The 27567-nt window shown below is 35.4% G+C and overlaps 8 protein-coding genes across 14 annotated transcripts; 3 read left to right on the top strand and 5 right to left on the bottom strand.

Annotated features, from left to right (window-relative positions):
- The first annotated feature begins 536 nt into the window (after positions 1 to 536).
- On the top strand, positions 537 to 3642 carry LOC106405010 (transcription factor PERIANTHIA-like). The gene is made up of 11 exons (XM_048761149.1): positions 537 to 856; positions 967 to 1043; positions 1124 to 1173; positions 1313 to 1528; positions 2110 to 2166; positions 2244 to 2303; positions 2382 to 2459; positions 2532 to 2589; positions 2665 to 2936; positions 3024 to 3269; positions 3364 to 3642. Exons 1-11 carry the CDS (start codon positions 717 to 719, stop codon positions 3508 to 3510), a joined length of 1401 nt encoding a protein of 466 aa, XP_048617106.1. The 5' UTR covers positions 537 to 716; the 3' UTR covers positions 3511 to 3642.
- LOC106405601 (protein PLANT CADMIUM RESISTANCE 12-like) lies at positions 3620 to 6417 on the bottom strand. Its single transcript, XM_013846128.3, has 4 exons — positions 4374 to 6417; positions 4201 to 4272; positions 3900 to 4109; positions 3620 to 3793 (listed from the first exon to the last, which is right to left on the bottom strand). Exons 1-4 carry the CDS (start codon positions 4498 to 4500, stop codon positions 3717 to 3719), a joined length of 486 nt encoding a protein of 161 aa, XP_013701582.2. The 5' UTR covers positions 4501 to 6417; the 3' UTR covers positions 3620 to 3716.
- A 226-nt stretch (positions 6418 to 6643) lies between these two features.
- LOC106405333 (probable carboxylesterase 6) lies at positions 6644 to 8310 on the bottom strand. Its single transcript, XM_013845893.3, has one exon. It carries the CDS (start codon positions 7801 to 7803, stop codon positions 6802 to 6804), a length of 1002 nt encoding a protein of 333 aa, XP_013701347.2. The 5' UTR covers positions 7804 to 8310; the 3' UTR covers positions 6644 to 6801.
- Positions 8311 to 9299: 989 nt separating this feature from the next.
- On the bottom strand, positions 9300 to 9929 carry LOC106405003 (protein PLANT CADMIUM RESISTANCE 11-like). The gene has a single exon (XM_013845632.3). The coding sequence runs from the start codon at positions 9850 to 9852 to the stop codon at positions 9361 to 9363; it is 492 nt and encodes a 163-aa protein (XP_013701086.2). The 5' UTR covers positions 9853 to 9929; the 3' UTR covers positions 9300 to 9360.
- A 272-nt stretch (positions 9930 to 10201) lies between these two features.
- Positions 10202 to 11883, top strand: LOC106404849. 3 transcript variants are annotated; one of them, XM_022705224.2, is made up of 6 exons: positions 10202 to 10476; positions 10596 to 10896; positions 10990 to 11208; positions 11276 to 11424; positions 11502 to 11561; positions 11665 to 11883. In XM_022705224.2, exons 1-6 carry the CDS (start codon positions 10396 to 10398, stop codon positions 11707 to 11709), a joined length of 855 nt encoding a protein of 284 aa, XP_022560945.2. In that variant the 5' UTR covers positions 10202 to 10395; the 3' UTR covers positions 11710 to 11883. The 3 variants fall into 3 exon arrangements, with proteins under 3 accessions (XP_022560945.2, XP_048617104.1, XP_022560944.2); XM_022705223.2 differs by having other exon boundaries at positions 10205 to 10460; XM_048761147.1 differs by lacking the exons at positions 11502 to 11561; positions 11665 to 11883 and having other exon boundaries at positions 10203 to 10460; positions 11269 to 11381.
- Positions 11884 to 13120: 1237 nt separating this feature from the next.
- Positions 13121 to 13906, top strand: LOC106393236 (30S ribosomal protein 3-1, chloroplastic-like). The gene is made up of 2 exons (XM_013833961.3): positions 13121 to 13427; positions 13514 to 13906. The coding sequence occupies exons 1-2, from the start codon at positions 13200 to 13202 to the stop codon at positions 13790 to 13792; spliced, it is 507 nt and encodes a 168-aa protein (XP_013689415.2). The 5' UTR covers positions 13121 to 13199; the 3' UTR covers positions 13793 to 13906.
- Positions 13907 to 15228: 1322 nt separating this feature from the next.
- On the bottom strand, positions 15229 to 19065 carry LOC106405865. 5 transcript variants are annotated; one of them, XM_048761146.1, is made up of 8 exons: positions 18734 to 18989; positions 18656 to 18700; positions 17923 to 17978; positions 17718 to 17800; positions 17480 to 17602; positions 16646 to 17380; positions 16351 to 16567; positions 15229 to 16259 (listed from the first exon to the last, which is right to left on the bottom strand). In XM_048761146.1, exons 4-8 carry the CDS (start codon positions 17793 to 17795, stop codon positions 15643 to 15645), a joined length of 1770 nt encoding a protein of 589 aa, XP_048617103.1. In that variant the 5' UTR covers positions 17796 to 17800; positions 17923 to 17978; positions 18656 to 18700; positions 18734 to 18989; the 3' UTR covers positions 15229 to 15642. The 5 variants fall into 5 exon arrangements, with proteins under 5 accessions (XP_048617103.1, XP_048617102.1, XP_022560885.2 ...); XM_048761145.1 differs by lacking the exon at positions 17923 to 17978 and having other exon boundaries at positions 18734 to 19040; XM_022705164.2 differs by having other exon boundaries at positions 17912 to 17978; positions 18656 to 18890.
- Positions 19066 to 22863: 3798 nt separating this feature from the next.
- LOC106404757 (ACD11 homolog protein-like) lies at positions 22864 to 26187 on the bottom strand. The gene is made up of 6 exons (XM_013845441.3): positions 26181 to 26187; positions 26022 to 26088; positions 25867 to 25937; positions 23662 to 24023; positions 23236 to 23557; positions 22864 to 23147 (listed from the first exon to the last, which is right to left on the bottom strand). Exons 1-6 carry the CDS (start codon positions 26185 to 26187, stop codon positions 23041 to 23043), a joined length of 936 nt encoding a protein of 311 aa, XP_013700895.3. The 3' UTR covers positions 22864 to 23040.
- Between the last annotated feature and the right edge of the window lie 1380 nt (positions 26188 to 27567).

The raw sequence follows: 27567 nt of genomic DNA, 5'->3' as shown, positions 1-27567 counted from the left end.
CTCTTTTACTGCAGCAAGAACTATATTAGCAAAATAGTAAAATTAAACAAATAGATAAAACCCATTAAATTTCGGAAATACACATGATTTGTATTTGTTTTTAAATATATAAGTTATGTAAGATTCTTGATAACACATAATATATTTATATTTTGAAGCAAGGGTGATGATTGGTTAGGATGTAACTGTAAAAAAATTTATTTACAATTTAATCAGTAATTTTTTTGATTTATCTATCAACAATAACTTTAAATTTTAAATTAAAAGGTAAAAAATATTGACACAACAATATAATTTTCCATAACTTAAAATATATTGCTGTAACATAAATTTTTTATAAATATTTTTTTTTATTTTTGATGATGTTAGTTTCAAAAATTCATATAAAAATGATTGGTAATTTTAAAAATATAAATAAAAATTAAATTTAAATTTAGTTTGTACAGTCCAAACAATCGTCCAAAGTAAACTTATAACAGTAAATTAACTTAAAATAAGAATAACATGGGGGGGGGGGGGGGGGGGTTTACGTGGTTGTGTGTGTTGGGTATTGGGAAACTAAAATCCCACCTTCTCAGACGCAATTCATTGATCTTTCTCTGATTCTCTCTCTATCTCTTCTATATTTGCATTAACATTATTATTCGTATCTATTTATTAATGATGAATCCTCTCACACAGCCAGCCGTACTGATTCGCCATCTTTTCACCCTTTAATGAAATCCCCTTCCTCTGCCATCCCCTTTAAAACTTCACAGTCTTCTCCACAAGAAAGCTCAACAATAACAATGCAAAGCAGCTTCAAGACCGTTCCTTTCAACCCTGACTTCTACTCCCAAGCCTCTTTCTTCTTCAGGTACACACACATCTCCTTTCCATCTTCTGTAGCTCAAAAGCTTTGACATGTTAAAAAAAGAAAATAACAAAAGGACCATTCTTTTTCTATGTTTTTAATGATGAAAACAGAGGAGATAGTTGTCTTGACGAGTTTCATCAACCCATCAACGGGTTTCATCATGACGAAGCTGTTGGTTTGAGTCCAAGTTAGTTTCTTTCTTCTTCACCTTTTGTACAAGTACAAAGTCTTAAGCTGAGTTTGAAAAAAAAACCAATCTTTCTGCAGATGTCACTGTTGCTGCTTCCAACAACTTACACTACACGACGTTTGATACGGTATAAAAGTTGATTCCTTTACAACAAACCCATCTCTATTTTTGATCTTTTTATTTATTTGATTACACACTAAACCCATATTTTTAAAATATATATTTTGTAACTTTTTTATTTCAATGTGTACTCTGATTTTAATAAGGTCATGGACTATGGCATGAGGGAGAGACTAGAAGGAGAAGATGAGTGTTTGGACACAGGGGAGTTAATGTACCAGAGAGGGACAAGGTTAGTGGGAGGAGGAGGAGGAGAAGTGAACAGCAGTTTAGACAAGTGGTGTGATTCGGTTTCAGCCATGGCTGATAACAGTCAACATACTGACACTTCCACAGATATTGATACTGATGACAAGTCTCAGGTTTTGTTCCTTTGTCTTCTTCGTTAAAATTTCATTCACTCTCACCAAAAGATTCTGTTTTCATTTCTGTATGTATCTTCACTTGGAGTTTTGTCTTGTCTCTTGTTGGTTTTGTAATAAGCCATTGATGGGTCACCTTGAGATTCGATCACAGAACATTATTTACTCAGAGACTGTGTCCCTCCCTCTCTCTCTCTCTCTGTCTCGTCTATTTCAATAAGAGCTTGTCTGTTTTTCTAATGAAACTCACCTTGGATCATTGGTTGTTGAGCTTTACTGCCCATTACATGCACAGTGTCTTCCTTTTTGTAGATATGGGATTGAACTTTAATGGACTGTAGGTTAAAAATATGTGATTGCTTATAAAAATTTCATTCTTTTTATTGATATATAATATGAATATATGGTTTTAAAATATGCGATTTGTTGTAAAGTTGTTATGCTTTTTGTATGGTATAACATGAGTTCATTGGCCCATCACTTTGAATGCAAACTACTTTCATTTTCATTTTTGATTACTGCATAGTGAGTTTGTTATTGTTGTAGAGTTTATGTTTAAATGTTAGCTTATTTTTGATCAGTTAAATGGAGTTCATCAAGGGATGCTTTTGGCTACAAATTGTTCAGATCAATCTAAGGTGAAACATAATGAACAAAGGGTAGATCTTGGTTTTTGTTTAAGGTTAATCAACTTTGACATTCAAATTATTGGCAGACCCTTAGAAGACTTGCGCAGAACCGGGAGGCTGCTAGGAAAAGCAGATTAAGGAAAAAAGTATAGTAGCTTATTCATTAAACTTAATTTTTTCATGTTCCATTATCTTTGAATATGCTTACATTGTCTCTTAATTAGGCATATGTTCAGCAACTTGAGAACAGTCGGATCAGGCTAGCTCAGCTAGAGGAAGAGCTCAAAAGAGCTCGTCAACAGGTTTGAAAAACACTGTCATGTCAAGTTTCAACCTTTTTGTGATTTGTATTAATGGGTTTCTTTTTTATGTAGGGATGTTCGAGTGAAAGAGGAGTTTCAAGAGAAAACACTCATGTGGCCGCCGGAAATGGTAAGACTTTCCTTTTAAAGAACGTTGGTAATCTGAAGTGATCTCACTAAGAATGTCGTTTTTTTTATGTTGTAGGTGTATTTTCTTTTGAATTGGAATATGCACGTTGGATGGAGGAACATCAAAGGCTGATCAACGACTTAAGAGCGGGTGTGCATTCGCAATTAGGTGACAACGAGCTACGTGTACTAGTGGACGCTGTGATGAGCCACTACGATGAGATTTTCAGGCTTAAGGGAATTGGTACTAAAGTCGACGTCTTTCACATGCTCTCAGGCATGTGGCAGACCCCTGCTGAGAGATTCTTCATGTGGTTAGGTGGATTCAGATCCTCTGAGCTACTCAAGGTAAAAAAAAACAAAGGGTTCACTCAAATCATTGGTTTTAATCTTCTTTACCTAATCTGTTTTTTTTTTGTGTGTTGTTGTTTGTAGATATTGGGGAACCATGTGGATCCGTTGACTGATCAGCAGTTGATAGGCATCTGCAATCTTCAGCAGTCGTCTCAGCAAGCAGAGGATGCATTGTCACAAGGCATGGAAGCTCTGCAACAATCGCTTCTAGAGACGCTTTCATCTGCTTCAATGGGTCCAAACTCTTCAGCTAATGTTGCTGACTATATGGGTCATATGGCTATGGCCATGGGGAAGCTTGGCACTCTTGAAAACTTCCTTCGTCAGGTAAAGAGAATAAAACCGCTTTTAGAACCAATAATTAGTAGTAAATACAAATTAAAAAAAAAAATCCTGAAAAGGTTATATAAATATTTTGCAGGCGGATCTATTGAGGCAACAAACATTGCAACAGCTTCACAGGATTCTCACTACAAGACAAGCTGCTCGTGCCTTTTTGGTCATCCATGACTATATTTGTCGGCTTAGAGCACTTAGCTCTTTATGGTTAGCCCGACCAAGGGACTAAGCCTTGTCGTGGCCCAAAAGAAAGCATAGCTCTCTCCTTTGTAGCCTTTTAGATCACATGTTTAAACTTATTTAGTACGCTGTGTACGTTACCATTTCAGAATCGTTTATATTTGACTTGTTCCCTACGCTAAACTGAGGAAAAACAAGAAGCTAATTAACGTGATCTAACATAACAGTTACGAAACGTAAGAGACAAGGCAACACTTAGCGGTTCATGCCTGGTACAACAATGGGAGGAGTTATTTTCTCTCGTCTCCATTTCTCTATATTCGAAACCCAACCTGAAATAAACAAAAGAAAAACAAGAAAATATATTTTGTGAGTTTTTAATTTGTAGAAAAGCTAAGATCCTTTTGATTTTAGAGCCATCAAGATTGATTAACGTACCGAGGGAAGGATCAGCGCCTTGGTTCTTGAGTTCTCTAGACTCTTGGCAGATAGCACACGGTGTGCAACATATATGGACCCAATAGTCACTGCATGGTTTCTCAGGCAATGCGAAATGTTCCCTAAGCCTTGACCTGCTTGGAAACGCGTAAAGCCAGCAGCAACCCACAAATCCTAACGCTAGATGAATCAAGCCTGCGTTTATGCAAGCTACATTCCCCAAAAAATCAAATTAAACCTTTAGATTTTTTTTACAAACATATTAATTACAATGTTAAAATGTAGGTAACGTGTTTCTTACGTATGGTTCCTCTGTTTACGATCTCGGTGTTCTGAGCGAAGGAGACGCATGGCACTATAGCTGTCTGAAAACCTTTAAAAGAATCCATTTTGAGACAATAAAGAAAGGTTTAATCAAACAAGAGAATATATATATGATTATAGAAAGACAATATGATTAAGAAGGGAACGTACAAATGCAACCATCTTCGTGACAATCACAAAGACCGGTGGTCCATAGACCCTGAGGAAGTTCTCCTGCGTATGGTTGATCCCTGAACAACTCTCCTTCCGCCATAAACACCGGCACATCCCCGTACATTTCACAGTTTCCGATTTCAGTAATTAATGATACAACAAGAATTTACCATTCTTTTTTTTTCAATTCAAATATATTACAACAATATATTCTAAATCAATTGTAATAACAAATAATAATTTATAATCGCTTTTTTTTTTCTAACGTTGTTTTCCAGATGAATGGGTTCTATACATTTCCTAAGGAAACTGATTTTTCGATGAGAAAATCAGGAAACTAACGGGGAAATTTATTTAAATATATATACTTGTTTGCAATAAACATTAGTTTTTTTCACAAAAAGCTTCAACAAGAGAGAGAGAGAGAAAGAAGATAAACGTCAATTTTTGTTGGTGTAAAACTTATAGACGATATATCAAAGGGATAATAACGTTTTATTTGTCATGACAAAGTAACGAATTTAATCTAAATGTAGTAATAATACTGTATAGTGTAATATATGAAACTAATTTTTGTATGATAGAAAAGCGTTGTTGGAAAAATTACATCTAACACTAGACTATAGTTAATCACACATGATGTCTTTTCATATTTTCCAGTTAATTACGTCTTATGAACCATATCTAAATCAAACAAATTCAGTAATGATCGAAAAATACAAGCTCTCGAAATCGGAATGACTCGCGAGTACGAAACTAACAAGGTTTTGTGGATTTTACAATGTACCAAATTTTACCAAGAACTTTTACAATGTACTCACTCGATCACAATTGATAACTGGTGAAGTCCAAGAAACTGAGCTTACACCCTTTGACCATTTGACTTGAGTGTAGACTAATTTTCAACGTGATTATATCAAAACAATATCTCTTGACGAAAAATTAAAAAAACAAGAAAAAGTTATGAAATATATGTAATTTATATAAAAATTAAGAATTAGTGTAATCAGCAATATTGAATATCCCAAACCCTAACTATAAAAGGTACGTAAAGTAAGCATTACCCCCTAAAAATAAACCTCAAATATTTGGTCATAAGCTCCAATACCTAAAATCTATTAAATGGCCTTTTGTGATAGTCATGGATGTTCATGAGATGTTGGAGACTTTAGCGAGGATTTTCGAATTTTTTTTTAAAATAAATTTGGAGGTTTTTTTCTATGTAAATTTTTTTAAAAAAATTTGAGAATTATATGCCGATGTTTTAATTTATTGTGCTCAGGACCCCACCTCTGATAATAATTTACAAGATTTAGCATTTTTCTTCAAATTATCCCATAAAGTAAATTGAGATTAAATAATTGGTTACCGCACGCACCTATTTTCAAATTTTGCATTATTTCGAGAGAAAAAAAAGTTGAAAACAAAATTAAATGGTCAAAGTTTGTGTCCTAGAAATTGATAGTAAAAAATTTAAGGATTATATGCCGATGTTTCAATTTATTGTGCTCAGGACCCTACCTCTGGTGTTAATTTACAAGATTTAGCATTTTTCTTCAAATTATCCCATAAAGTAAATTGAGATTAAATAATTGGTTACCGCAAATATGTTTGTTAAATAATGTTTGACTCTTGGACTGATTTTCGTCTACATAAATTGCACGCACCTATTTTCAAATTTTGCATTATTTCGAGAGAAAAAAAAAGTTGAAAACAAAATTAAATGGTCAAAGTTTGAGTCCTAGAAATTGATAGTGCCGGTTTTCCAAAAGTCATAGATGATAATAGGGTTCATAGAAATTATTTTATTTGTTTTTTGTACGATAAAAATAAAACAGCACAGAAAAGGAGAAAGAAGAAAAAATGAGGTTGCCTTCAACGCCAACCGTGAACTAGGCTTTTTGTCTACAAATTGTCCACCGATACAATTATCTCAAAGACATTATTTGAGACTTTTAGTTAGGGTCCTTTTAGTTATTAGCAGTCCTCTTTTTTTCTGAACACAAGTTATTAGCAGTCATCTTCTTTCTTTAATTATCAAATGAGTTTTTTTTTTATTGTAACTGAATTTTCAAATAAGTTATTAATTAGTTACAAACTTAACTTTGGTCTCAAATTTTAGCATGAACTCAAATTATGGGTCATCTTCCCTCAACTCACCGTAAGATAATTTTTTGGCCTAGTTCATGCACGCAACAACACGAACACATAAAAACTAAAAAATACTGTTTACATAATTGTGCTCTGAATATTTTTCCAAACCTCTAGACATTTAAATTTTAGTTTTTTCTGTAATTTTAAAATCAAATATATGCTTTATCCTGCAGAACGCAGGTTATTATCAAGTTATCTTAATTCCTATAAAATTTTAGTATCTAAGATTCAAATATAGAAGTGCTACCATAAACAATTTACGCATACACAACTAATTTAAAGGTTCAGAGTGGTGGATGAAAGCATCGATGTCGCACAACATTTGAAGAGTCAACGTGTTAGCAAGCTGAGACTCACCAAGAACCTGAAACGCATGTCCAACGCCTTTGTACACCACACACCTGATCATTTTCTTATCACTATCGCACATCTCCATCGCCCTATCCATCAGCACATCCATCTCCGCCACACAAACCAGCGTCCGCGTCGTGATCTTCACCGGTTTACAATACGGATGCTCTCTGTTTGCTTCACGTGGCAATGTCAGTCTCCACCACGTGTCTGAAGACGCAAGTGTCAGCACTGAGCTCTCCGTGTTGTTCTCCACGCGCCTCTCGGTCTCGGTACGCGCCTCCCCGCCGAAGAAAGGCTGGATCAAGATCGTTCCTTCTATCTTCAGTGGCTTTATAAGAGCGTCAGCGGCTGCTAATCTCCCGGCGACATGGTTGGCGATGTTGCCTCCGGCGCTGTCTCCCGCCAAGAATATACTTCCAAAGTCACATTGCTTAGACCACAAGTTATCGTTTCTTGTTTTCTTAAGCCAAAGAATGGCATTGACTCCATCTTCGTATGCTGCCGGAAGAGGATTCTCAGGGGCTAAACGGTAGTTTACATGCATGACCAGACACCGTGACTTAGCAGACAATCGGCCCAAGAACTGGTGGTAACACGACCAAGAAGCCGAGCCGGCGCAGAAACCTCCACCGTGGAAGTAGACAATCAAAGGGAGCTTAGAGACCGACGTAGAGTTGGTCACCGTTGGGACATAGAGACGTGCCCATACGTTTGTCAACTTGTCTATGTGAACATCAGAGCAAGCCACACCAAGCTCGAGGGGTAGTGAGGGATCCACACACGGCACGAACTGAGATCGTTCGACGTGGCCGTCTTTGTAGACTCTAATAAGGCCTTCCACTTCTTCCACGACCGGTCCATGAATGCTGGTGTTATTAGGGTTATTGGTCGTCACATGGGTAATTGTGGTTGCTTCCATTTTTCTTTTAAGTGTGGTTTGTGCAGCTTCGTGACACCAAAAGAGCTCTTACTAGATAGTTGTAAATAAAAGCGTTAAATAGAGAGTTTTGGGACTGATGATGTATTTGAGAGGTTCTTATACAGGAGGAGGATATAAAATGTAAGTTTGAAACTAATTCCATTTGATTTTTTCCATCAAAATACAATCAATAACTGAACAGAACTAAACTTTGTGGAGTCCTACTACAATATTATGTTTATTATAAACTGTAACTTTTCTTTGGAAAAAAACAGTCAAATAAATAATGAATTTATACATTTTTGCCAAAAAAATATAGATTCCTTATTAATCTAGAAAATATATGAACTTGTGTTGACCAAGCTAAATTAGGTGTAACTTTAGTCAACATTAATTTTTACCATATAAATACTAAAATTACACATTTTTGCTAAAAAAAAGCATGAACTCTTCATTAATCCAAAAATATAAACTTGTTTTGGTCGTGACAAATTATAATCTATAAACATAGGGTTTTTTCATTCATATTTACTTTTTAATCTTCAGAATGTTGACGTCAATGCTTATATAATGGAAACGTTTGAATGGACTCAAAAGACTTGTTCTTATCCAGTGAGTTGGGAGGCAAATATTCAACGTTATTTTTTCTTTGTAAGCTAGTCGATGGACTATTCAACAAGTCGTGTTATAGTTTGTTTTTATTTCTTAGCAATGATGCAAATGTGGCACGTAAGCATCAAATATTGTGGTGGTGGGTGGTCGTCTAGCATAGCTTTTCCACGGCATAAGGTCAGGAGAAATGTGGGATTGGTTGAAAATACACTTAGCAAAAAGATATGTTCCCACTTTTGTTCTTCATTGTTCATGCACCAATCCTTTCATTTAAAGTTTTTAGCTAGCTTTGGCATATCCGTGAGGAAACATCTCAACATGTGAGAGATATCACTAATAGTTTGGTCACTGTTTGAACCATTAGCATCATTAATAATATTAGCGGTCTAACACTTTATGCTGAAATTAGTTGCCATTTTACCAGAGATATGATGTCTTATTTTTCTTGAAGCAGCCATAGAGTTTGATATAAAAACAACAAAACAGTGAATGCAATGCATGCTTGAGAACAGTGCCAACTCCAATTATATGTGATAATGTTCAAAAATATAGTCATCTATATATATTAAATTTAATTTTGAAATTATAACCCATAAATTTAAAAGTATAATTGTACATTTCGTGGCACATGTAAAGAAGGCTTTGATGCACACTTGCAATTTAGACTTTCCTCTGGTCCACAGACACACCCACGACACAGTATATCACAGGAAAAAAATTTAAACTACGATTTGTTACTTACCAGAATTGTTGAGAATGAAACTTCGTTTTACAATTCTACATGGTAGCAATCCAAGTACTTGAAAAATAACATTTGCCAAGAATTTTTCCTCTCTTATAATAGACACAGTTTAAACCGGAGAAGTAATGAATGACAATTACGAATTAATACAAATTACATCACAGGATCCAAACAACTAATAGTTAAAACAGATAAGAACCAATCTAATTCAGCCTAGACATGGGCGGTTGAAGCGATGGAGGAACCGCAGATGCAGAAGCAGGCATAGCCATTCGTGCCTGTCGTTCCATGTTCCCATGCCACCCAATGGACAAGTCGAAGGCGCGTTTGTGTTCAAGTTGCCTATACTCTTGACAAAGAGCGCACGGCTCGCAGCAAAAATGGACGCAACAATCACAGCATGGCCTCTCCTTGAGATTGTACTGGCCTCTAAGTTTGGTTCGGTAAAAGCAAGAGTAGAGACTACTCCCTGCGTATCCAGTAAGCATGAATATGATCATGTACATCGCTCCGCTCACACCACAAGATGATCCTCCTCTGTCTACAATCTCGGCGATGCGTCCAAAGGCAACACATGGACACCAACAAGTCAGGCAACATGAGTTTATGTCCCTCCAACATTCGCATAGATCAGTCGACCAACCCTTGGGTTTACCATGGGTTAGGCCTTGTGTGAAGTTGGACGAAGGGTTCATTGTTTGTGTGACTTGTTGAAGAAACTTGATGAATGGTTTCGTCTTTCTTTATCGATATATATATATATATTGAATTGTGTAACGTTGTGACACCTTTTCATGCACGTAGGGACGCTTTGTTACGATAGCCTTTCTAGAAATTTATATATTAGCCAATTGAGTTGCTTATCCCCGTGGAAAAAAGTACATTTTCTATATGTGCAAATATTGGTTATGGCTGCAATTTCTCTATATTCTAAGAAAAAAGATAAAAACATCGAACTCGCAGGCCCACAGCTTAAGTGGGTTTAGGTTAGGACCAATAGTGCGGTGGCACGCGTATATAAATATATATTAAGAAAAAAAAAAGAGGAAAACAAACCCGAGAACAAGGTTTAGAGAGGATGAGTCTAAACGATGCGGCGAAGACAGGGAAAATAGCGGTGTGGTGGGACATGAAGGAGTGTCCGGTTCCAGAGGGTATTGATGCTCATCGTGTACGACCGAGTATAGAAGGAGGGTTCAAGGAACTAGGCTACTCTGGTCCTGTCTCAATCACAGCCTATGGAGACCAAAAACAAACCCCTGAATACCTCCTACGAGCTCTCTCTTCCACTGGAGTCGCTGTGGTACATGTCAGATCTGGTTAGTCTAATTAGTTTTTAATATATATATATATTAATAAAGTTTATAGTTAGATCTTTCTCTCTCTCTGCTTAATTATTAAAAAAAGAGTTCAAAAATTAATTGTCTAACTACTACAGGAGGTTATACGCCCTCAGCCTACAGAACTCATATCAGCAACGAATAAGTGGGGAAAAAACTACGCTGCGACGCCTGAATATGCTACAGCTAAAATCCATGTGTGGTGGGACATGTTTGACTGTCCTATTCCCGACGGTTATGATGCTCGTCTGGTCCGTCCTAGTTTGGAAGGAGCTTTCAAGGAACTAGGCTACTCTGGTCCTGTCTCCATCACTGCCTTTGGCGACCATACACAAACCCCTAAACGCCACCTTCAAGCCCTCTCTTCCACTGGAATCGATGTTGCACATGCCACTCTTGGTTAGTCCATTTGGAATTTTAAAAAAAAAAAAAAAAAAAAATTAGCAACTATCCTTTGCATGCTTTTTACCTTTTCTTTTGTTGAAACAACAGGAGTCATATCTTCTCGCATCTTTGATGATTTGATGGAATGGCGAGGTCGTATTACTACTCCGGCTACAATGATGATCATATCGGATGGGGTTGAAGAACTTATTGCCAAGCTACAACAACGAATCAAATTCAACCTGTTTTGGGCTTATTCTTGTAGGCCTTGGACAATGTCAGTCGTGCTCACTTCTGCTGAGTGGCTCTGGGATAGCTTACTTGCAGGTGTTTTGTTTTTACCTCTCTTCTATCCACTTACAACCACCAAACTAATCTCTCTTAAAGCTATTAGTTTCAGCGACAAAACGACATGTTCTTCGGAACTGTAGTGCAAGTGTTGTTGAATCTACCGGAATGTTTTATTGCAAACTGTGCTACACTAAGCGCACACTCCTGGATAAATTCATTAAGCATCTTTCGAGTAAAAAACATCTCTCTCAAGTAAGCACCTTCCCTCTCTCTATCTCCCTCTCTTTTTGTAATCAATACATTTTTCTAACCATTTTAGGAAAAAGCAGGAGGGGTGTATTACTGATCGTCGTCGACGTGCCAAGAAGCACCGACTGTTCTGGCTCAAGGCAAGTTTTTTTTCTTAATGATACGTTTATAATGATTTTACCACAGACACCAAAATTGTATGCATGCCATTTCTCAGTAACTCTCATGTTTTTCATATTGTAGGAGTATCATTTTCCAAAGAGCAAGCGGTTGAAGAATGCTCCTTAGTAGAGGAGTTATGACTTAAGTTATCAGTCTGATCCTATCTTTATTTTTCGTTTTCTAGTCTGTGTTTCTGTTTGAATTATTTTATTTTTCTTTTTGGACGCACCTTTTTATTTTGTTTTGCTTGTTTATTTCACCAAACAATATTGCTCTATATATATAAGTTTAATCGTGTTATTTGCTGTTTAGTTACTGTTTGTGTGCTAAGTGGCTAAATCACTTTTTTGACTTGTAATAGTAGACCTTTTAATATGGAAAATAAGCCGGGCTCCGCTGCGGGATGTTTTGGACCTTTCAATTGTTTAAAAATATATATTACATCTTTGATAAAAGAAAAATAGATAATATATATATATATATATATATATATTTAAGTAAAATATAAATATAATCACTTTGGTATTAAATATTAAAATAACTATTTAAAATGGATAACATAAAAGCTTAAATATATAGTTTATATGCTTCCATGACATCAAAATACATTTTTAATTGTAGGAGTATCATTTTTAACTCTTAGTAGAAGAGTTAGAGCATGTTTATAGGTAAAACCTACTTAAGGGTTTTTAGTGAATTTTTAACTCTTAAAAATGAGATAAGAAATTTTGTTAAGAGACACTTAATTATAATGGTTTAATGGAAGTTTAAACAATGACATCAAGCGTTAATAAAGGCAATGCTGAAGAAACAATGACACCAAGCGTTAATAAAACCAACTAAGTATGATACAGGCAATGCTGTTTCCAGAGAGTAATTGACATTAATTAAACAAACAAACAAACAAAAGTAGATGTTCAAACTGCTATAAGATAGTATGAAAATTATACTTACCACCAAACCATCGAAGCTCTCTTCCTAGGTTTATTACTGCCGCATCAATTCAAACAAGAAATCAGAAGCAGTGATTCGAGTATTAATTTTTGTTCTGGTTCTGCTATGTACAAAAACTATATATAGAAATATAGAAGCTGAATGAAGATTACAAAGTGTACATGTACATTTGGAGCCAGTGACTAGCAATATCTAAGGCAAGCAGTGAGAGGAAAACCAAGCTTGTTGGGACAAGCAATATCTAAAGTTTTCCTGTGGATGTGATTCCGAAGTAGAGATCATACAACAACACACATCAGCAAGGAGTTCAAAAAAAAAAAAACAATCAACTTGCCAACAGAAACAGATTCAAAACGAAATTCAAATCTTAATAAATCAGATTGATAATCAGAAACAAGTTGATGATCAAATCGGACACACCTTTCGGATCTTAAAGCGGGTCTACGGGTTATTGGGTCACACATAATGATTAATTAGGTCCAATTTAAGATTTTCTGGGCCAGAGTTCACAGAACAAATGGGCCAAGTCAATAAAGCCCATTTAATTTCATACCAACGGTCAACTTCTCTGTAGCACCACCCAAAATGGAACAACCATATCTTCTTTCTTATCCATTCTCGTAAAATCTCCATTGCTCTCTCAAGAAACAAAGAAAAAAAAAATGATGTCATCAATGGCACTCCACTCATCTCTCTCGTCTGCTTCCCTCTGCTCTTCTTTCATCTCTCAACATCCAAAACTCTCCATCAACCCTTCACCCTCGTTCCTTAACCAGTCCACCAATCCCATTTCTCTAAACCGGAGAACCGTGGCTCTTGCAGCTCCAGAGACACTCACTTCTGAACCAGTCACCGGCATTGATACTTCCGACACTCCACAACCAAAAAAGGTAACATAGCAACAACACACTCTTCTACTTGTGTTATGTTTTAAGACAAAACTCAAAAATCATAGCTGTTGTTGTTGTGTGGTTAGGTGGTGAACCAACAAGATGAGAAGGCAAGAGTGGTTCTTAAGTTTGTGTGGATGGAGAAGAACATAGGATTAGGATTGGACCAGCATGTTCCTGGACATGGGACAATCCCACTGAGTCCTTACTTCTTCTGGCCAAGAAAAGATGCTTGGGAAGAGCTCAAGACTACACTTGAAGCCAAGCCATGGATCTCTCAGAAGAAGATGATCATTCTCCTTAATCAAGCCACTGACATCATCAATCTCTGGCAACAAAGTGGCGGCAATTTAACTTCCCAATAAATCGTTTTTTTCTGCAATTCAAGAATTCAGAACTTTTTTGCTTTCCTTTGTCTATGATATTTTGCTATTGAGAGTTATTTGTTACCATCATATCTAAAACATTATCCCATCTTATTGACATCATATTACAAAGAGGATGAAGATAAAAAATATCCTACGCTTGAAGGTGGACATTTTGCAGAGAAGGGGCTTCCCCATATGATTTAGTGACTCTCCAGTCACCTGAATATGTACATGTCAATGTCACTTTCTTGTCTAAAACTGAATAAGTTTCTGCTTTCGAAAGAAACAGTTTGTTATGAGCTAGAGAAGAGAAATATATATGTCCCATCTGTGGACAAGAAATGTCTCAACTGTAGAAGTAAACTATGCATTACCGATCATCCTTGACATTATGTCAGCGATCTTCTCTTGGCAGTCGCTACATCTGATGTCTGCTGATAAAACAATCTCCTGAATCTGATAACAGACAAAATCAATATCCAAAACACAAACAAAAGAGAGTTGAATGATTCTAAAACAGAAGTGTTTTAAGAGTAACTATACTAGAAGCTAAGCAAAAAAAAGAACTATAGGAACAAGAGGCATGGATGGTAAAGCGACAGTAGCTAGACTGGTTTCACTTGTTATTGAGAGCTTGCTTCTTGGTGGTGCTCCAAGCTTTTGGTCTACGAATCAGACAGAGAAGCCATTACAATGTCTCTCGTAGTACAAGGAAGACAAATAAAACAGGAATCAAGCATCCCGAATAAACCACCAAACCATAAGTGGGAAAAGGAGAGTCACTATCCGGAGAGCGAGCAAATCTTCTCAAGTAGATGACAGTGGAAGCCTATCCTTTTCTTTTTGCTTCACTCTATGAAGAAAATCAAGTTTAAAGACGCAAAACAGAACAAAAACAACTAACTATCACCAATCTTTTAAATCCAATTGTCCCACCAATATCATTCATAGTAGAGGACAGCTTCTGAGTTCTGTCCGAGTCTCTATAGTTATACATTTATTACTTGGCTCCTCTTTACCTTTTTTTTTTTCCTTACCTCGGTTTGGTATATCCAATCATTAATAGCAAAAAGCGGATTAAGATCAAACACTCATTTTCATCAAAGTTAAGGGTTTATAACAATTGCTCTTACAGTCATGCACTCAATGAGATATATCAAAGCTGAATAAATGATAGGTTTCCCAATCTCCTCAACATCACTTGATACCAGCTAAACTTGCAACCTAAGAAGATCCATTTCATTTGCTGGTCCCGTCTTAATGCTCCCACAAAACCCTTATGGGGACATGGACAAGGACAGAATTACTAACGTACCGGTAACATAATCATGTGTCCTGTAACTTGGAATATATCAAAACAAATTCACATCAGCTTGCACAATTCAAGATATGTACGAAAGAGTATATACATTATATGAACACTGGAGGTAAACTCAAGGTAAAAGAGATTTGGTTTTATTTGATAATACATAGTTTACATGAAACGAAAGATCCCACCACACCAGAAAAGAAAAACAAATCAGTTCTCTATGCAAAAGAAAGAAAAAGATAAAATTAATTCTAAGAAAAAACACTGTTTAGCGTCTAAAACACCTAGCGAGGTAATGCCATTACCTACCTTCTATTGCACCCAAAACTTGCAGCTTGTATTGAAAGCTCTAATGCCTACTGTTACACATACACAAACGAATTTGGATGCCATGACGAGCTAAGAACCTATAAAATCCCAAAAGAAAATCTTGCGAGTCACAATAATCTAAAATCCCAACACCATCACCGCATTAAGCAAATGCGCCCATATGTACCTCACAAGACGAAACACACACTCCAATCCCCAAAGCTGATCATCATCTTGACATTACTAGGCCAGTCAAAGGCTGCCCCACCGAAGAGCCAAACACAGAGTCTCCCATGAACTTGCCATTCTCACAGTCCAAGGGCTTTTCACATGAGAAACCATCAGTCAAGCTAGGCTTGTGCGGACAGCAACTGACAATTCGATTACGCTTCCTCCGGCCGACAACGGAAGAGCTGAACAGAGAATCTCCCATGGAACTGCACTTCTTACAATCCAAAGATCTTTCACATGACAAACCTTCAGTAGCGCTAGGCTTGTGTTTGCAGTAGCTGGCAGTTCTTTTCCGCTTCTTCGATGGCTCCCAGTTTAAAGCAGAGACTAAGACGTCTTTTAGAAGATCTGGAACTGGCTTCTTAGTAGATGGCTTACTGGATGTAGATACCGGGAGAAAGATGGTGGGTTTAGCTTCACCCTTTGGAGACATCACACCAACACCAATTTCAGATAGCTTCTCATCATGTTTCACCTCGACCTCTTTCTCCCTCATCAAGGATAGGACAGAATTCACGATATCAGATCTTGAATTCATGTGTACCCACTCATCTGCCGACCATTCCATAGACTGCCTAAGATCACTGCGGTGGAAGGAAGACATTTTCTTTTCACCTGAGAAAACAACCAACAAAACAACAGTTAGATATACATCTTCAACAAATCTACTATCATACTTCCATTCACATGTAAAGTCCTAACTCACCTGGCAGGTAAACTTCAAATTTCTCTTCTGAAACTTTATCCACCACGATCCCTTCCCACCACCCATCACACCACCACACATCCACAGGCATACCAACACCGACAGCACATACATTAATTTCGTTGCTGGGCTTCAGAACTGGGCGTACTATCTTCCGTCCTGCGGTTCTAAGACCCAGTTGATCACTATCAGCAACACGAGATGCCAAAATCCACTCCTGCAACCAATAAATGAAAGATGTTAACACAGTGGAAGGTAGAAAACAAAACCAAAGGGTGAATTTCCAAATATGTACCTCTAGCTTTTTAGATTCATCATCTGCATCCTTAATGTATTGGTACTGGACCTTAACCTTGTCCTTATGTTTCTTCACTATCAAAGCCTTCAACCAACAACCTCTGATGCCACTATCTTGGGAAAGAACTTCAACCAGAGAACCCTTTTTGATGTAATAACCATCTTTTTCTTCCTTGCACATAGAAGCGTTTGAAGCGTCCACGTCAACAGAATCCGGGCTAGCTATGCATTCATCTGCAGAACGACGCCGTTTGGATCTAATTCCAACACAACCAATAAGAGAAGCTCCTGTTGCTGGATCAGTGCCAAGTGCCTGAGCACCTTCACCCGACTTAAAATTGGAAACATTCAAGTATCTTAGCATTTCTTGTCTCCAGTAGCCTTGTAACTGCGTGATGTCATACGGCTTTAAACCATCATCTCCATATATTTTCTGGCAGAAGAAAGGTGGTAGCTGAACAGACATTAGCAACTTGAGAAATTTATCATAATGCTGAGGACTGAGGACAGTGGCCAATCCATCTATGCATTCGATTTTGATATCTTGAAGACAAAGAGAAAAGAAAATCTCTCTGTCAACAGTTTCATCAGACAAAACAACACCAACTTCATCAGTTTTGTGAAACCATCGTACCACGACCATCTTGTTGCCTTTGGAATCCTCATAAAGGTCTTCCAAGTACGCGACGAGTCTCTTGTTTTGCTCCGCTAAAACATACACAAAATCATTCACCTGCAATGAAAAGAAAGGTCAGTTTTTACCCAAATGAAAAGAAACATAATATGACTACATACAGAAAACATCACAAATTTGTTTAGAATAGAAACTCACCGAGACTTTGACACCGTTCCGGGAGAAAGACGGATAATGCCTACGCCGTTTCCTGCAAGTCCAAGACGAACCCATCCAGGAAAAATCAATGGTCGGATGAATAGGCTTTTGATATTTACCACTCTGAAAAGAAACAAAAAAAAAAAGGAGATTCAACATATTGTTTTCTAACAAGGAACCACTCTGATACGTGAAGAAAATATAAAAAATTCCTAAAATTTGATTGAAAGCAATATACCATAGAAGTGCGAATGTTGAATCCTCCAGCAGCTTGTTCAGTCATGGTAGTAGCCGGTACATCTGCTAGATGAGGCATCTCACCTAAGAAATTGAATAAAAATAAGAAACCAAAAGAGATCAGCAAAATTTCAACACATGTCAACTCAGTACAAGGAAACTTAAAAGACGAAGAAAAAGTCAATTGGTGCAGACATGCTCAGTACCAAAAGGTGGAGAGCGGATCTGTCTGCAGCAAAATTTAAGTCATAAATAGATTTAGCTGCAAAAGGCGCAACGAAAGGATGTAAGAGTTGTAACACAAAAGAACAAATATTTCCACTAACATATCCTTCCTGCAAACAAACAAATAAGTACCTCATTAACCTTTTCCTAGCAGGCAATCACATGACTCAATCATAACTTGAGAGTCAATTGTTCACCCTATCTTCCTCCATTCAAACCAGAAGCTAACTTTTAGAAGGCATGATAAGGTTGTGGTAGCTCGTTTTTTTTTGTCAAAAATCTATTCAAAAGGTTGGGACTTTGGGCTAATTATTACGTTATCCTCTTCTTCCTCTTTTATTCTAAGCCGTCAACCTACAGGACTTGAGATCTAACATACAAATCCAAAGGATTCACCAGAAACTCTCTATCAAATCTAAAAAAAAAAAAAAAACAGAGACTTTGAGATTTAGATTTAGCCACGGCTTCAGACCCGTCATGCTATCTTCTATCTCACAAGCGATCTATTCTACCCTCTTAATCAAAATCTTCTCATCCCAATGAAAAAAAATCAATTTAAAAAAAAAAAACAAAGCGAATTCGCAATCAGAAAACCTCTTTTAGAGCTCATACGATTCCAGATCTGAACTTTAAAATCCAAACAATACAAATCTAGAGAAAGAAGGATGAGAAGAAGAAGAAATCGAAATTAAGATTGAGATTGAGAAAAATTACCCGAAACAATCGAATCGAGCCAACCCTTGACGTCTTCTACCGAACCAAGCTTCTTCAAGACGGAGTCTTCTACCGAACCAAGCTTCTTCAAGACGGAGTGATTCTTCATCAAGGCGTACCTAAACGACATGCGCTTAGAAGAGCTCTTCACCCTCCCTACAACAGCCAGATCTACACCTCCGTCTTTCCTCTCCAGATAATAACGAGCCTCCACCTTCCCCTTCGCGTTCCTCACATGCCGCTCGTTCCACCCGCAATACGACATCGTTTCCGACCACCACGCCATATCTTTAAAACCCTCCTCCCCCAAATCGAAAGAGAAGAAGAAGAAAACAGAGACAAGAAAGGAGAAAGGAAGAAGAGGAATTTGAATAATATAAAAAAAAAAGAGGAGCTAGGGTTTCGATTTGGGGATAAGATCAAGGGTAGTGATTGGCTCCACGTAGATAGAAGGCCATTAATTACGGTATTATCCTTTTCTATTAGTTGAAATTACGAGAGGGCCCTTGAGAGGCTTTTTGATCTTTCTTCAATCACGATAAGGAGGCCCATTTTTAATTAACGGAAAAGGACTTCAGACAAGTTGTTGTTGTCATAAGTAGGAAGGAAAGCGCGTGATTTCGGGATTTTTGACTCGCTCTATCTTTTTGACAGCTGTCTGTCACGTCTTTCGAATTAAGATATTTGCAGAGTATCTGCTTAATTTATTTTGATTTGGATCTTTAATAGTAGAGTTTAAATGTTGAAATGAAGTCACCTAGATCTCCAGTCTTTAACTTTTAAGGATTCAGAATCACTTCATTTATTAACAGTTATATGGATTAATTATAAATATTTATGAGTAAAACTATCATATGAATTCTCATAATCATCTGTTATAAACTATGTTTCACGTTGCGGTTCTCCGTTTCGGAAATGAAATTAGAATCAGAACCTTGTGAAAACTTACGGACGCTTCCAAAACACTTCTAAAATATTATTTTTAAATTGTTGGAAGTTTACGATTCTGTTTTGAATGCACACTTTCGTTCTTTAAAAAAACACAATGTCTTATATCAATAAAAATATAAAATTATAGTTTTTATGAAAGATAAATCATATATGCAAATATATTATGTAAATTAATATAAAATATTTAAAATAATTAATATAATAATTTATTTTAAATTTAATTTATATGCATTTTCACAATCTTAATATGAAATCATTTCAAATTATTATACATGAAAAAATATTTTACTTAAAATTTAAATCATAATTTTTTAGTTTTATATTTTTTAAAAGAATTCTTATATATATACGGACACGCTTCCACACATACTCACTTCCTATTTTTTAAAAAAATCTTGTTTATCATATGCTTCTGCTTCAACGTACTCACTTCCGTTTTCATGTAACATAGGTTATAAAACTATGGATGTAATAAATGTTCAAAGTTTTATAATAGTACAAACAGTGGCGCAAGAGAATAGTAATGAGAAATCCAAGTCATAAGCTTGGGTAATATCTGTCTGCTTGATGGATCTTGGACAGCAGCTGCTCATTTCAGTGGTTGCGGGTGGGCTTGGATGGATAGTAGTGGAAGCATTCAACTTATGGAGACAAAGAATATCATTCGACGCGAATCAGCTTTGCACTCGGAGGTAGAAGCATTGCAGTGGGCAATGGAGAATATGCTTCAACATTCAACACATTTTGGGACAGACTGTAAGGAGCTAATTGCAATGATAAATGAACCTCAAGCTTGGCCAAGCTTTGCGACGAAATTGGAGAGGATAGAGACGCTACTAATATGCTTCCCAGATTTCAGCATCATTCATGTTCCACGAGCGCAAAACCAGCTTGCAGTTATGCTCCGTGGTGACAACCTTAGATCTTTCTATAGGGAGTTACTTTTTATTGGTTATTCTATTCCGGTCTGGTTACCCAGACCACCTCAAATGACCGTTTGACGTCAAAAAAAAAGTTTTATGATAAAGTAACAAATTAATTTTAAAACATAGTTATACTAGGTGTTCTGCCTGCACATGTGGGCATAATGTTCTTATAGATATTTATCTGTTTATAACTATTAAATCAAAACCAACATAATAAATTATTAATTATGTTTTTAAAAAGATAAATCAAACATTAAACTTTATATTTTATAATAAAAAATATTATTTCAGATAAAACACAACATATTTAAGAATTATCTTATGTTTTTAAAATATATTTTATTTTTGAGAATTTTATTTTATTTACTTATCAAATATAACATATAAACAAAATATTATTAATATATATTCATTAGTTTTATCAATATATATATATATATATGCTTATTGTTGTGTTAAATTTTAAAAACATTCACATATATTTTAGAAAATATATTTATTTGTTTGTTTAGCATTTAACTATAAATTGTTTTATATCTAACTATAAATTTTATAATAAAATATTATTTTCAGATAACAACAGAATATATCTAAGAATTATCTTATGTTTTAAAACATGTTTTTTATTTTTGAAAATTTTATTATATTTATTTATAGTCAATTATCTAATATAATATATAAATATAATAGTATTAATAGAAATTCGTTTTTAATTATTTATTTTATAGACAATTCTTATTATTATTAATTTTAATCACTTATTTAATCAGATAGATTTTAAATTCGTTTTATGTTCCACTAATTTATATTATTTATTCATTAAGGGTATAAACGATATCAACCGCTCTAACTTTTAACGTGAGAACTCCGTTGCAAAAATTTATTTCGCAAATAATAGTGTATATATATATATATATATATATATGATTTTATTTTTTATGTTATTCAATACTTTGATTTTGTCAAAGTAACAATATGATTTTATCTTTTAATGTTATATTCTTTTTCAATAGTTTGGTTTTATCAAAGTAACAATATGATTTTATCTTTTTATGTTATATTCTTTTTCAATACTTTGATCCTGATTATTTATACATATTTATATTCTTTAAACTTAAATTCTTGACTATATAATAATTTTATCATAAGATGAGATGTCGGGATTTGTAAAGGATTTCGTTAAATAATCTATCAAGTATTTCGCGAATATTTGGTGATAATCTAACAAAATCAAATAATACTAAAACAAGACAAAAACTAACACTAAAAATGAAATATTACTATTATGGTTTTATAGAAGTTAGAATTATTTGTAATAGATTTACGAAAATTATAATATGCTTTAATCTAACTAGGTTAATGTAATTAACTCACTCTATATAAAAAAAATTAGTGTGGTCTCTTTTTTTTTATGCAAGTAAGTTGAATTGTAAGTTTTAGAAGAAAATATATATTTTAATCTTTATTCTAAAGTTATAGTGAATTGTCCCTTGTCACTGTAATTGAGTTGTGGATAAATAGTTACTCGTGTTTATTTTTAAATTTTCTGTATTTTTCTATACTGTTCTCAATTTTATAAAATTGTATTTTTTAACGTACATCTTCGAGATCGTTAGAGAATTTATCATCAAAATCATGCGTTTGATTCTTGTTTAGGTCAAACTATATATGTCATCGATCACCAAAAACAAAACAATATGTGCCATGGAGTTTTAATATAAGACTTTAATATATTTGAGAAACAAGGAGTACATTTTAAATTGTTGGTTCAGTCAGTACTACAAAAATGCATTTGAATTAGTCAATTTGATGTGTTTTTTAAATTTCAACATGCTATTGTTTCGACAAAAAAAAATGCTATTCTTAGTTAATGGCCTCAATCTCAAATTAAACGAAGATTTGAGGGCGGCTGACGCGCACGAAGTTCAAAAGTTGGGATTCAACAAAGAATATTCGAACCAGATTCTAAATCTCACAGAGGTGTTACGTGGAATCTTCAATATATCAAATGGAGTACGTTTTAACTTGCTTTTGATTCAGTCTAACGGTACAAAACTAGTTATAAATTTTATGTTCTGAACCATAACTAAGCTACCAAATGAGACCCAACTAATTTTGCAATGAATAATCCGATGACGATTTTTAAAATTAATGATTAAGTGTAAGGTACAGTATTGTATTTGTCTGAGAAAACTAGTTTTATGATAGGTTAACCCCAAAATTAAGATTCTCGTAATTGCATATGAAGTGATGAAGACAAACACCTTGATCACCAGAACCTTAGAATTACTACAAGCACAAATTTGTGCATTCATTAGATCATAAACCAACAAGATAATACTATGTTATTCAATAATTTTCATACTATTTTCTATTTAAAATTTTGCCATCAAATCCAAAATCTAAATTCGAGAATGAATTAAATATCATCGAGAGAACAATCATTGAGCTTAAGACGAAGCTACAATTTTAGATGTCCAGCGACTAACCTTTTTGTAACAAAATTTGCTACCAATCCAGTTTAATGTTCCTATCAATGTAAAGCTTGTCAATATACTCTATAATCGGCCTCGAAGCTTCCATGTATCTCCTCATGTTCTTCTCCACAGATTGATCTTCAAATCCATTAAACAACAAGTGAGATTCAAAATCTCCAAAAGAAAACAAGAATAACATCAAAAGTCAACCAAAACAAAACCTCACCTGTTTCATTAAGTCGTAACAGAAGCTGGTCCCTTGTCGGAAGTGTATGCATTCCAGCGTAAACAGCTGTTCTAACGGCCCACGTGTGAAACGGTGCGCATACTTGTGTGTAAGCTTTTGTTGCAGCGTCTTTCAAAGAATAGTACTCGTTCGTCATCAAGAATTGTTCGAAGATGGCTCGGATCAAATCTAAACCTAGTCTAACACGTCGGAGATTTCGTGAATAGCTTCCTTGTGTCTTAACCGTTTGATTCATAACATCTAGATCAATAATGTTATGTAACGTATCAAACGTTCTTGACGCTTCCACCAAATCTCTAACCTAATTTTTAAACAAAACATTTGTTCAGTTTCATAGGCTTACTAGGCTTAAGATTTGTAACAAAATATCAATATAAAATTAAATTGAGTTTAACGGTTTCGAACCTTGGAGACGTACTCCATCTCAGCGAATTTGAAGGCGAAGCCAAGGCAGCCGAAGAGAACAGAGACGTGAGTACACGCACTGCAAAACGCATCGAGCCTTAATCCATCGTTTGATACGACGTCGTTTCTGCTGATCTCACCACGTTTTTGCCTCCGTGGTTTAAGCAAATCTGCCAGTTCCTCGAAAGCCTCCGTGATAACCAACAACGGCGTGTTGAATCTAGCGTCCTCGATCATGTCTTTCTCCATATTATTTTTATCTTTCGTGTACTCTTCTTTGTTATATAGCTTGGCCGACACGGTTGCAAAGACTTTGAAAACTTCTTCTTCTTGACCATGATGTGACGGCAGAAGAAAGGAAACTTACGGGGGAAATATTAAGACGTGTTCTCAAAGAATAAAACTTAAGGTGTGTTTTTTGGAACGTGACTTTTTGAATCAACCGTTAATCGAACACGGGGTGAGAGAGTGTATGGGGAAGTATGCAAGTTTGGCCACTAGGCCGAGGTGAATCATCTGTTAATTGTCAAACCATAATTTTATTTAACTCCCATATGTGTGTCACGAATCTTGGAAGGCATTTTAAGTTTTCTGAATGGGTTTCCAGAATAAAATGTAAGAGTGTTTCTTTGTAGCAAAGTTTAAACTAAAACAATAAAATGAGATTAAAAACTAAAGATTTGATATATGCATGGTTGGTAAGTTTCAGATTGTGATGTTTTCAGACAAAAAAAAAAAAATTGTTTTTGAAATAACCTCAAATCGAACTCGGAGTGAGCGAGTGTATGGGGAAAGTAAGCAAGTTTGGCCGCTAGACCGAAGAGAATCATCTGTTAATTGTCAACACATAATTGTATTTAGCTCCCATTTGTGTGTCACAAATCTTGGAAAGCATTTTGAGTTTTCTGGATGGGTTTCCAGAATAAAATGTTAGAGTGTTTCTTTGTAGCGAAGTTTAAACTAAAAAAATGAAATGAGAATAAAACTAAAGATTTGATATCTGCATGGTTGGTAAGTTTCTAATTGTGATGTTTTCAAACAAGAAAAAGATAAAAATTGTTTTTGAATCAACCGTGAATCGAACCCGGAGTGAGAGAGTGTATGGGGAAAGTATGAAAGTTTGGCCGCTAGGCTGAGGAGAATCATCTATTAATTTTCAAACCATAATTTTATTTAACTCCCACTTGTCTGTATCGAATCTTGGAAGGCATTTTAAGTTTTCTGGATGGGTTTCCAGAATAAAATGTTAAAGTGTTTCTTTGTAGTAAAGTTTAAACTAATAAAATGAAATGAGATTAAAAACTAAAGATTTGATATTTGCATGGTTGGTAAGTTTCAAATTGTGATGTTTTCAGACAAAAAATATAAAAATTGTTTTTGAATCAACCGCAATAGAACCCGGATTGAGAGAGTGTATGGGGAAAATATGCAAGTTTGGCTGCTAGGCCGAGGAGAATCATCCAACTTATTTAGGACAGGCTTCCAAAAACAAATATATATATGGTATGGTGCATATCACATAAACCATTGAATAAACAACATCCAAAAATGATTAATAAAAATGCAAATCATCAACAAACCATTAAAATGAAAAGAATAGAACACATATGAATAGGAAACTTCATCATATAACAGGAAAAGCAAATGTATCAGTAGTTTACTTGTTACAGCTAGCTGAATTAGTAATGACATGCATGATTCAATTTGTTTGGAAGATTTAAGACATGATCAGGAAGCATATCTTGAATAATCTAAAAAAGAAGAAAATCATACAAAAAAAAAAAAATTAGAAACGATGTACATATTTTTCTCTCTGCACAGTAAAACCAAAAATTAGAATATCATTCAAAGGAGTAGGAGAAACAAATGTATTAAGTACAACTAGCTGAATCAGTAATAACCTGCAAAATTCAAGTTATTTTGGAAAGTTTAGTACATAAACAGGAAAGCTTTCCTGAATAAATTTACTGAAACAAAACAACAAACCTTAACAAATAATCGACATATTCCATCAAATGTCATTAGCTATCTAGTAATTGTTCCCATCTAGGCACCAAATCTTGTACTTGTCAAGAATACGAAGCACATTCATCATCTCAACTCAGAAACACTTTGTTAAAATAAAACAAAACAAAATTAGGCTCCAACCTCCATGGCAACAAGCTGGGAAGCATTACAAGTGGAACCCATCAACAAAACAAGGACCTTTTTGAGGCCACAACCTATCTAAGGAAACGAGTCGGTTTGTCCAAACTCGTATAGATTTTCTTCGACCTCTACAATCACATAAACAGTATAAACAAAGACTTCATCTAGTAAACGCCACGTTGGCTGAAACAAGGCAAAGAAAAAAAACATACAGGATGCCAAGAATCATTGTTCTCAACATGTCCATGGTTATGGTGGTGAGTTTTGTGGCTAATTCTCCTGCAGGTCAATCAAAAGCATAATATTTTAACATGTAAAAGAAAAAATTCTGCAAGTTTCTTCTTAAAAAATGGTTTGAAAGCAAAACTAACCAGCCATAGTAAAGGACTATAATTGAGAAATGAAAAAAGTGACCAACCACACTTTTCAACTTCAGATCATTTGAGAAGCTACCATGTCTACTGAAACCAAAAAAAAAATTACAATTAGAAAGAGATTAAGAACATCTACAAAACTAGCCAACTAAGTTTATCCGCAAGAAACAACTGATGATGACAGTTTGCTACCTCATACTTCAATTATGTCCAATAGAACTATTGAAATTTAAAGAGATAAGATGTAAATCCAAGTTAGATGATGAAAAATTGATTCCTAAATAGCTTTTGAAGATCTAGAATCAGCTCAGATCACTTTCATCATCTAACTCTAACGATCTCGTCTGTGTTGTGTATGGGTCTAGCCCTCCCAAAAGGCCTACAAGACAATTATCCAGACACATGATCACAACAAAGAAAGTCGGTTCGTCGACTTGCGAGCCGGGGATCAGCTCGGTTTTAGACTGCTTTTGATCGGCGAGACGACCAACCGAACGTCGTCGGCTCGACGACTCGAGTTAGCGGCCCGACACCTCGGCCCAACCACTCGAGGAGGCCCATCAAGACAGAGCACATTAGGTCAACGAGCATGTGTCTATAAAAAGAGGAAGAAAGACAACAAGAAAGGGGATCCGCAAATTACTACACTCACTTTCGGCTAGATCTAGGGTTTATATTTTACTTCTCGCCGACTTGTACGGTCCGACGAACTAGCTTTCGCCGGACTAATTTCTTTGTTTTTTTTCTCCTTTTGTAACACTGTTTCGATTCATTGATCTAATAAAACACGTCTTTGTCTTGACCCACTGAAGAGAACTCGTCTTTTCTCTTTACTAGTATTGGATTCCCCCTCACCTAAAACAACATTTTGCTTCAATAGTAAATGCTTTTTTCTTTCCTCCCAAGTCCCAACAAAATGTACTGTCGTGATAGGTCTCTTATTTATCAAGCCTTTGGTCCATGTTGGCGAACTCCAAGGAAACAAGAAAAAAATGGGGAAAGATTAACATAAAAATATCTTTTGTAGTGAAAAACTGACAAAAATGTACAGTTATATATGTGAGTTGCTTTGTATAAGAGCATGATTATTGCTAGGACAAGTTTAAGAGTCCTTAGCATTTTTTAATAATATATGAAGATTAAGGACAAATTAAAAGGATAAAAGGAAATGTGTAGAATATTAGTAAGTCCTTAACATTGTCCTTAACCTAGATCGAGAACGACAAAATACATGCAAGACCATGGAGGAAACAAGCCTGCTTTACCTTGGAATCGGCGGTGGAAAAAAGACGAAGTTGAATCGGCGGTGGAAGGAAGACAACGGTGATTCGCCTTGTATGAGACACCAGATCGGTACCGAGATCGAAAGGAAAAGATGACGATG

Source organism: Brassica napus, chromosome C6 (assembly GCF_020379485.1).
Source record: "Brassica napus cultivar Da-Ae chromosome C6, Da-Ae, whole genome shotgun sequence".
NCBI classification, from domain to species: domain Eukaryota; kingdom Viridiplantae; phylum Streptophyta; class Magnoliopsida; order Brassicales; family Brassicaceae; genus Brassica; species Brassica napus.
This window is presented reverse-complemented; position numbering and strand designations above follow the sequence as displayed.

What these genes read in the sequence shown, in the direction of transcription:
- LOC106404849 (XM_022705223.2), top strand. Translation starts at nt 10,236, where the DNA reads ATGAGTCTAAACGATGCGGCGAAGACAGGGAAAATAGCGGTGTGGTGG. An exon ending in CTTCCACTGGAGTCGCTGTG is followed by an intron (nt 10,461 to 10,595) that starts GTACATGTCAGA and finishes TAACTACTACAG; the next exon opens with GAGGTTATACGCCCTCAGCC. An exon ending in ACCGACTGTTCTGGCTCAAG is followed by an intron (nt 11,562 to 11,664) that starts GCAAGTTTTTTT and finishes TTCATATTGTAG; the next exon opens with GAGTATCATTTTCCAAAGAG.
- LOC106405333 (XM_013845893.3), bottom strand. Translation starts at nt 7,803, where the DNA reads ATGGAAGCAACCACAATTACCCATGTGACGACCAATAACCCTAATAAC.
- LOC106405601 (XM_013846128.3), bottom strand. Translation starts at nt 4,500, where the DNA reads ATGTACGGGGATGTGCCGGTGTTTATGGCGGAAGGAGAGTTGTTCAGG. An exon ending in TCACGAAGATGGTTGCATTT is followed by an intron (nt 4,273 to 4,373) that starts GTACGTTCCCTT and finishes ATTCTTTTAAAG; the next exon opens with GTTTTCAGACAGCTATAGTG. An exon ending in CGTAAACAGAGGAACCATAC is followed by an intron (nt 4,110 to 4,200) that starts GTAAGAAACACG and finishes TGGGGAATGTAG; the next exon opens with CTTGCATAAACGCAGGCTTG.
- LOC106405865 (XM_013846416.3), bottom strand. Translation starts at nt 18,941, where the DNA reads ATGGCGTGGTGGTCGGAAACGATGTCGTATTGCGGGTGGAACGAGCGG. An exon ending in GCTCGATTCGATTGTTTCGG is followed by an intron (nt 17,801 to 18,655) that starts GTAATTTTTCTC and finishes TCAATTTCTTAG; the next exon opens with GTGAGATGCCTCATCTAGCA. An exon ending in TCAACATTCGCACTTCTATG is followed by an intron (nt 17,603 to 17,717) that starts GTATATTGCTTT and finishes GTTTCTTTTCAG; the next exon opens with AGTGGTAAATATCAAAAGCC.
- LOC106405003 (XM_013845632.3), bottom strand. Translation starts at nt 9,852, where the DNA reads ATGAACCCTTCGTCCAACTTCACACAAGGCCTAACCCATGGTAAACCC.
- LOC106404757 (XM_013845441.3), bottom strand. An exon ending in ACAATGATTCTTGGCATCCT is followed by an intron (nt 25,938 to 26,021) that starts GTATGTTTTTTT and finishes ATGTGATTGTAG; the next exon opens with AGGTCGAAGAAAATCTATAC. An exon ending in GTTACGACTTAATGAAACAG is followed by an intron (nt 23,148 to 23,235) that starts GTGAGGTTTTGT and finishes ATGGATTTGAAG; the next exon opens with ATCAATCTGTGGAGAAGAAC.
- LOC106393236 (XM_013833961.3), top strand. Translation starts at nt 13,200, where the DNA reads ATGATGTCATCAATGGCACTCCACTCATCTCTCTCGTCTGCTTCCCTC. An exon ending in ACACTCCACAACCAAAAAAG is followed by an intron (nt 13,428 to 13,513) that starts GTAACATAGCAA and finishes TTGTGTGGTTAG; the next exon opens with GTGGTGAACCAACAAGATGA.
- LOC106405010 (XM_048761149.1), top strand. Translation starts at nt 717, where the DNA reads ATGAAATCCCCTTCCTCTGCCATCCCCTTTAAAACTTCACAGTCTTCT. An exon ending in CAAGCCTCTTTCTTCTTCAG is followed by an intron (nt 857 to 966) that starts GTACACACACAT and finishes TGATGAAAACAG; the next exon opens with AGGAGATAGTTGTCTTGACG. An exon ending in TTGAAAACTTCCTTCGTCAG is followed by an intron (nt 3,270 to 3,363) that starts GTAAAGAGAATA and finishes AATATTTTGCAG; the next exon opens with GCGGATCTATTGAGGCAACA.